Consider the following 8,930-nt stretch of genomic DNA (forward strand, 5'->3'; position numbering starts at 1 on the left):
ATATATATTTAATAATAATGAACATTCCACTTTCTTTTACCTGAGCTCCATGATACTTGTCACATTCCCAGATGGGTAGATCCGGCGGATGAAATTGAAATCGCCAACATAGAGACTTCCATCAATGCCCCAGGCCAGAGCCACTGGCGCCAGCAGCTTGTTGCCCTGAGCCTGCCCATTACAGCTGGGGCAGGAAATGCTCCTGCGCCGTCCATTCCCCATCACGGTGGAAATCACCGGGGGCTGGAGGGAGATGAACTGGTTCTCCCCGCTTCCTTTGTACAGGATGCCTGAGAAACAGAACAGGAGGGAAAGCATAATTGGTGTCTGACAGTGATGGGAAAAAAAGACATTGTTTAGCTGGTATTCAACCAATTTTGATATTAAAAAGACCAACAAAAAAGTGAGATTCAGGAAATAGTTAGAAAATACCTTTTTTGTCCAAATTAAAATATGTTTATTTTAAAATTGAAATGTAAAACCATCTTCATGCTTAACATTTTCAAGGTAAAAGCTTGTTTTTATGCTAAAGAATTAAATGAAATAAACTGGCATCTACGTGCCTGCAGGTTACTGTCAAGCTGTTTGTTTTTAGACTGTGTTCAGAGTGACTTCGTTTAAACTCAGAGAATTTCTCACGGAGAGTCAAGCTAAAAGCGAGAGCCACTTAAGAACACATTTTCAGCATCTAAAACAACTCAAACTCAAAAATTTCAATATCGCTTGAATGACCTCTGCGTACTTCTTTACTTTTAATTTAAAGTCTTTTTTAAACTCAAATATTTTTGCTGTCACTAAATGTTGCCCTTACTCCTACACGTAATTATGAGCAAAAAGTCATCCAGTTTATCTAATTTTGCTTTGTGAAACCTGGCTCCTAGAAATAAAAGCTCATAACTCCCAAAACAAGGCTTGCTGTTTTCTTTCTTTCTTTSTTTGTTTCTTTTCTTTGTTCCTTTCTTAGTTTTTTTAATCCCTCACTTTTACTGTTGGTATTCAGTTTTAGGGATCAGATCTGGGAGTCCCAGCCCATAAGTACCAGAACACAGTCAGCTGCCTCTGTACACAACACAACATGAAACTCTGTTAAACAAATAGACACAAACAACAACACCTAACTTGTAAAAAAATAGAAGTTGTAAAGGAATTTTTTTATTATTATTATTTGCTCGGGGAAATTTGTTTTTGAGTTTTAAATTGCGGAAATTTGCTCTTGAACTTATCCAAGCCTGTTAGCTTGGCTTTAGCCTGGTAAAAAAACAGCCCTTGTTCTACACTTWGTTTTGTACAGAGAGAACCTCGGCTATTGAGAGCGTTTCTGTTGAAGTTAAAAACAAATGGATCTGATTTACCCAATTRCTAACGTTTGGCCGTGACGTATGCAGTGCGCCAGCTCGACCGTGAAGGAAGCTAAGCTAAGAAGCTAACTGGGAATTGCGTGCCCTGTAAGCAACCATCCCCTTCTGGGGAGAGAGAAGTTCCAAGCTGAACAARATGGCTGTAAATGAGTGCTGCAGGCTTTGTGAGACAAATTTAATTTAATTTGGAAGCCTTGTCAACACGGCTTAGCTTCATTCACGTCCTCCGCTGCCAACGGCACGGAAAATCAACGTCAGCATTCACAACTCCGCCTCCTGTTTGCTGATTGGCCYGGTTGAAATCTACCAGGCTAGCTCGACTTGGGGCTGGGCAATAATTCAGTGACAAYATATACTGTGGTAGACACATGATCAATATCAATGAAAAAATGTCCAAAAGGATGTTGATAAATTCACTGAACTCAGATCCAGAACCGCACGGCAGTCTGGGGGATGTAGGCAGAGGAAAGGCTTTAGCCGCTCGGCCTCTCGCGGCTAAGCAAGGTTGGTGGTATCAACTAACTCACTAACCTGTTGAATAACATGCGCAGCTGCAGTTTCATATTTTGCCACCGTGCCTCATCATAACTGCTTAAAAATATAATTAAAAAAGAACGACGTGGCGTGAAAGGAGAAAATGAGTGTAACGGCTTGAGAGTAAACTGTGGGCAAAAGAGGAAAAAACAATCCTATAGGTCTTATTTCAACGAGGTAGAAAAAACTAATAATTATCTACGTTGATTCATATGAAACACTATTGTTATACATTTTTAAGCCTTGTTGAAGCCTGACTGATTCCCTCATGAATTTCTCCCTCATTCTCCAAATTATGATTGCTAAAATCACTGACTACTGCAGATAAAGAACTTATAAGAAGTCCAYGTAACTCTACTTTAAAACAAAAGACAAACAAACCCAACAACGACAAACTATCCCTTTAAGGAACGTGCAGACAGTGATGTGTTTTAAATAGAGCAGGGAGCAGAGGCAGCACACAGGCAACACCCTGGCCATCAATTCAACTGATAGATTCCCGTATTGTGGAGTTATGTCACTGCCTCAGTGGATTTCTGGGAACCCTCTATAAAGCTGAAGTATATTTTATGTCAAATGATGTTCTTTTAACTTGACAGGGAGCCTGTTTTCCTCCAGTCACAAAGAGGCAGTAAACATAAATACAGTATGTAGATGTGGACAATTCCTAAATCACCGTCCATAAGATTCACCGCAGGACTTAGCRAGCGTAGTGAGTCATAACAGAATAATGTTTTTAACAAAGGACAAATATAACTGGCGTTTTTGTGAGGGGTGGGGCACGTGTGCATGGAGAGAATTTCTTCAAAGGAAAGAAGTGCATGCTCAGAGCACTTAATTATTCACATCCAGCAACTTGTGTGAATTCACTCGGCCCCTGTCCTAATTAGTGGATCCGTGACGCCGCTGAACGGCCACATCACGCCGCTCGCCCACAGAGCCGCACGGTAAGCCATGGTAACCCTCAATATAAGCGAAATCAAGTGTGCAGCTTGTCCCCTTTCTGATTAGTTCCTTTCATTGATTTTAGCTGATTGAAGGACGAATTCAAATGAAGACACAGACTGCCGAGACTCGTGGTGATCCGACCGATCCGTCTTTTTTTTTTTCTGTTTTGTTTCCGACAGCATTATACACGAGCCTCTAAGCAAGACAAATAGGTTCAGGACGAGGCTTTCCGTGTGACGCGTGGAAAACGTGTGACCTTGGGACTTTAATTGAACTGTGATCTATCCGCTGGCACGCTGAAAGAAACACCGGGTGGCGACGAAAAACACTCAGTGAGCTGAAAGGTTGATACTGCGCCCAGAGAGAGAGAGTGCGAGAGAGAGAGAGAGCAAAAAAAAAAGTTATACATCAAAGGTGACTAATAAGCTGCATAATTTGATCTGAATTTTAATGTCTATCTGTGTAATGACTTCCCAACATTCACTGGAAAGATAAGGATGTTTCTTATATGCATGATGCAATATGCAGTGTGGAGGACATGGATCGGTTTTAGCACTACAGCCATGTCGCCATTTGGCAGACATTCAGCTTWAAAAAAAAGAATGCTGAAGTCATTCAAGCAATCCAATATGGTCGTGCCATTTACACTTCCATCACGGTTTACTGTACACACAAGTCTTCCCAAAGGCTATTAGACAGTGTAATGGAATAGATTAAATACAGCTATCAATCAGCCACCCCCCACCATCACTCCCACACTTACTATTGACACTATACTCTTTCACTTTGATTCTCTCWCACACACAATGTCTTCCGCCAGCTTAGAGTGAGCAGATTAAGGTTCAGCTTTCTTCCCTCAAGGACACTTGGCCGTGACACATTACTGCTCATGATTGTTGCAAGGATCAAGCTTGTGATGTCTCAGCTGGAGAGCTCAAACTGATGGGAATTCAGCTTCTGACTGTCCAGCGCTCCGGGCTGTGGAAGGGGTGGGGGGGGGGGGTGGGGGGGTTCTACATTGTCGCCGTTAAAAATGGCTTCGAAAGTCCACAAACATGTATTCATAAATATTTTGCACGTCTCACTCTGGATGGAAACTCGCAAACTATGATATGATTTCCCAACAGAATGCTACAGGAAAACAATTTATTCTCAAAGTTCTGTTTTTCTGCACAGACTGCAACAGACTCCCACGGCAATTATTTTAGTTTTTTTTCAGAGGAGAAGTCAAAGTATAAGCATGGCAGCTGAGTGGATCAGTCGTTGGGGACGTGTCTGTTCATCGATTAGAAAAAAAAATGAACGCGTGGGGGCGGGTTCTGAAATCTCGGCAGAAGTTAGTGAAAGGCAACGATCACTGCTGTCTCGGCGTAGAAAGAAGAGACCGAACCTGTTGCATCCGTTGCATCCTGCGTAAGCTGCATGTCACGCGGCATTTAGTTTATTTTTATTTTTTAATTTTTGAACACTCAGGCGGAGCTAAACAAGAAGTGACTCGAAATCTCGCAAATAAACGCAGAGAAATGCTGAAAACAATCCAGGATATACATATTCGTACAAAATGAGCTGAAATGAGAGGCAGAGAACGGCTGAAAGGCCATTTACCTATAACAGAAATAATGTRGCAAATAGAAAACCAGGAGAGGAGTCATTACACATAATATTGAGTAAGGGGGCAAAATGTCATMTTCACAAACTGTGTCTGCTGCCCGTATGAAGAAATCATAATTCCACTCTGTGCTGCCCCAAACAGAAGTGATTCATTCCTTGAAGGCGTTACAGGAGGTAATAATTTGTTTGATAAAAGGCTAATTTAAATCATGTGGTGTGAAATAAAAATAATAAAGAAAAAAAAMCCTTTAATGTTGACATCACAGCTTCTGAGATGATTAATGGTGCCGATGGAAGGCTGAGCCTCCATATGTGATAAAAAACTCRAGCGCCCTGAGCAATGTCACCTTGGTGACACATGGTGAGTGCAGAGAGTGGTAGGGGACAAATGAGAGTGTGTCTTAATTGCACCCTGTCCTTCTTTGTTCTCCTTTGCGTTTGTCTTTTTTTTTTGTTGAAACCATCACCCAGGGTCCCACTGATCCTGATTGAAGCTAAAAGCAGACCAAAGACCTCTCGATACCTAAAAAATGTTGCATTTGTTTGGGCCGTGCCGTAATTCACCTTAGAGATACCGCCTTGCTGAACTTTGGCTGTGTCCAATAAGTACCAGCTATGTTACCCGAGATAGAGACAAGCTGCAGATTGAGGGGAAGGGCACATCCACTTGTAACGAAGAATTGAGGGGCAGGAGGACACGACTACAGAACAGACACCAGCAATTTGCCTTATCTGGTTTGACAGCCTCTGGAGTGGAGGCAGAGCGAGGGGGAAGGGCTTTCGCTCGGGTCTTATGCCACGAACGATGAGAGGAAAAAGTCCTCAGATGTTCCAAGTGGTGCAAAAAAAAAAAATGAAGCAGGAATCACAACAAAGAGCGATAGCAAACGTTTGGAGATAAACCGCTGTGCAGCTGCAGGACCACCGTTTGCTTACATGTTGGGCGAGGACATTAGTCAAGGTTTAGAGCATTAAAGAATCAATACTTGAGCAGCAACGCAGGCAAACAGTGATATTTGGATTCATCTTCTTGTCAGCCGAGGATATTGAACTGAATTTCTCACTCCAAAAACTCACATGGGCCATAAATCTCTGATGTCAAAAAAAAGTGGCTGACTGCTGACTGAATGATTCAGTTTGGATGCAGAAGATGCAAAGCAATAAAACGAGATGAATACTCACAAACTGGTAGTAGGAATTAATGTGATGGCAAAAACGGATACCATCACAAATAAGTTTGCAATTTTATTTTATTTTTTTCCTATCTAGCATTAAAGATAGATTATCGAACTCTGTGTAAACTGACATGCCAAAATCAAAAGATTAAAAMCATTCAGTTGTACCTAGAAATGGAGTTTCGGGTTGAGCTAAAAGGAGTGCAGCATGAAACTACKTTGCAAATAATATTAGGCCCCCCGAAAAGAAGTAAATGAAACAGAAAGCGACAAGTTTGCTCAAGAATTCTTGTTTGCTTTAAATWTAGCCAGGCTTTGCGATGCATTTTTTTTCTTGTAACACGACATATGAAAAAGTGTGAGAATCAAAAAGCCTTGGGGAGTTTGCAGCATTTACTCCATAGGAAAAGCTCCACGCCATCTGGTCCCTTGTTTTATTTCTGCAGTCGCTGTTTCCATGTACAACAAGCCGGCGCATGATGATTTTTAATGCGCGGCGACATTTGGTTTTCTGATAAATTCAGACGGAGTACAGCTCAATCTAATAAAGGATGCAGCAGGCATTGGCATATCACACATGCTGCACCTATCTGTTGATCACAAATGCATCTCACAACAACTCCAACTGTGATGCTGCCGCRGCGAAGGCTTTGGAGATGGCTGTGCTTTACTTTGAGACAGGTGAGATGAAACACAAATATGCCAGCGTGCRACGAGCTGCAGGCTTATTCTGGCGCTCTTTCGCTCACTTCATAAAGTTCGGCGTCGGAATGGCTCGACAGATTAGGTTTGCCAATGAGCTCCTGTGTCTCTTGTTTTGGATCGCTGAACAAAGACGCAGGACAAAGTGGCGTCAGGGTTGGAACAAAGCGAAGGAGCATGTCTTTATGACATGTTTTCTACAACCACATCTGCATTCTCAAAAATGTTTTACATGCACGTGCGCCACTGCTGCTAGTATTGTAGGATGAATAGCAGTGCATCCATGTAAGGTTGGGTAAAAGACTTTATTCAAAGAAGTGTAGGAAACACTACCATATTTATTCATGTATAATATGATCTCATGTATAATACGACCTCATGCATAATACGATCTCATGTATAATATGATCTCATGTATAATACGACCCCCCCCCTTTCAAACTACCTCCAATTTCATACAGACTTCAAGATTTTTCAGCCTTTGCAGTCTTTATACATATCAGTAAAATGATCATTGGACTGTTCATTTTATTTTTAACAACATATGTACTAAAATGTATTTCGACAACAAATATATATCAGCTGTAGCAGCATCATATGAATTCTGGCATTTTGCACATAGTCCACCAGGAGGCACCAACACAAAAGTCAAAGACTTCACATGAGATTTGGGCCATCTTGTGGTGGAAAAGCAGATTACTTCCTACTCGCGAGCGCCCCCTCTGGTGGGGAAATGTTTTTTTCAGGGATACTAACTTTTTCAGAACACCGGTAGACGGCAGCCTTTACAGACGAACATGTGTTTGTTGTTGTTCGAGGAGCGGCCCGGTCACATGCTTATGTCTTTAGTTTGTTATCATTATTAAGGTGCAGGACTACTTTTCCCCCTTTTTTTCACATCATGTCGCCTGCCTAGATCTGTTATTATCTCGCTCTGATGCACGGAGGAGTGTCAGAGGTAAGCTCGTTTCAACTGCTTTTTACGACGCGGTCTCGTTTCCGGACTCAGGCATTTTGTGAATGAAGCCGATATTTCAGTTAAAATACATAAGTAAAAATATTTATCCAGTATAGTACCCCAACTTTATGGAGGATTTTATGGATTTAACTTTTACGTATTATACTTGAATAAATACGGTAAGTTCAAGCCAGATAAACATTTCCCCTTTACTCAGAGCTCCGCCGGTAGCTGAAATATCTGCTAATAAAAATAATCTCCTAGGTTTTCTTAAAYTTTGTTGCCAAAAAAGCAGAAAAAAAAAGATTTATAGTTCCATGTCAGGCGGTTGCAGAGGACTTGTGAGGAGCCTCCAGAGTCCAGGAGAACCTCTTCATAAATACACTCAAGCTGCGGGAAAACTGTACAAAGACCCAAGGAGCTGTGACTGGTTGCTTCTTTACACTTCATCCGTGTGCTGTTAAATCAGTAAACCTTTTAAACTGCTTATTTATCTGCAGCATCAAAATGCATGTAGAAAAACGACCCAGAAAAACGAACCAATACAGATCAGGAGGATCAGATGTTTTAAAGTGAGCCTTTCACGGAGTCATCTTTTGACAAGCACGCTGCATCTGAACCAGTCTCGTAGTGGCGTGCATGAAGTGTTGATAGTTGCTGAAGGTCAAACTAATGAGTAATAAAAGATGAARTGAAGCAGAATTTCTATTTCCCTGCTTCCCTTTGATTAACCGATTTAATTACTCCTCAGACCCAGTTCTGCAAAGAGGCGTAAATTGTGAAAGGGTGATAGGCCTACGCCGAGTTAGGTGAAAAGTGTAACCTCAAAGAGGGAGCGTAGGTGTACAATACAGAACAGTGGTAGTGCAGGAGCATTCACATCAAGTTTGCCTTCAAGATGATCAAAGTTAGATTCACAACACTAATACTGTCATCCTTTAAACTGAGAAAGCAGTTCATCACAACTGAAGGCACACTGGGGCTCAGTTTCTTTTGTTTTCCTTTAATTTGTTTTCAACCAACGAAAAAAAAAACTTGGAAAACATAAATTAAGAAAGGCATTGCAGGGAAGTTGAGAACTGAAACCCTGAAGGGGAAGAATACGWGAAATCAACAACAACAAAAAAAGATATTAAAATTATCTTACAAAGAGATGTAACAAGAAGTCGATGTTCTTATAWATTTTTGTTTTGTTTCATTTTATTATCTGATTACATTGATGTTTTTTTTCTGATTTACAAACAAATTCCTGTCTTGGAATAATGTTCTGCTAAACTTTTTCTAAAAAAATGTGTTTTTGTAAAAATAAACAAAAAAAAACATCTTATGTTTCTTTTTGTCAATGTGTTTCTGCCAAGAATAGGAGTCATTTATACATAGAAATGATGAATCTAAATGGTTGAAAACTTTAAGACATCCRTCTGTTTTCTTCTGCTTATTTGGGGTCGGGTCGCGTGGGGCAGCAGCCTAAGCAGAGAGACCAAGGAGGTTCTACAGAACAGAGGTTCCCAAACTTTTTGTCTTCTGACCCACAAAATATCCATGGCTAAAATTTGTGACCCCAAATATTACTGGTCTGAGTACACGAACTCTGTTAATAACCCTAAAAACACAGGCTTTTTGACAATCTAAACAGCTTGTACA

At 40.9% G+C, this 8,930-nt stretch overlaps 1 protein-coding gene across 1 annotated transcript in view; it reads right to left on the minus strand.

Moving 5' to 3' along the window:
- si:dkey-237h12.3 (teneurin-3) overlaps nt 1-8,930 on the minus strand; it is a gene marked incomplete in the record, with an annotated part of 271,624 nt that overhangs the window by 28,700 nt on the left and 233,994 nt on the right. The window contains 1 exon segment of the mRNA XM_014001975.1: nt 41-290. Coding sequence (XP_013857429.1) covers nt 41-290 — 250 coding nt within the window.

Source organism: Austrofundulus limnaeus, unplaced genomic scaffold (assembly GCF_001266775.1).
Source record: "Austrofundulus limnaeus strain Quisiro unplaced genomic scaffold, Austrofundulus_limnaeus-1.0 Scaffold11, whole genome shotgun sequence".
Lineage (NCBI taxonomy): Eukaryota > Metazoa > Chordata > Actinopteri > Cyprinodontiformes > Rivulidae > Austrofundulus > Austrofundulus limnaeus.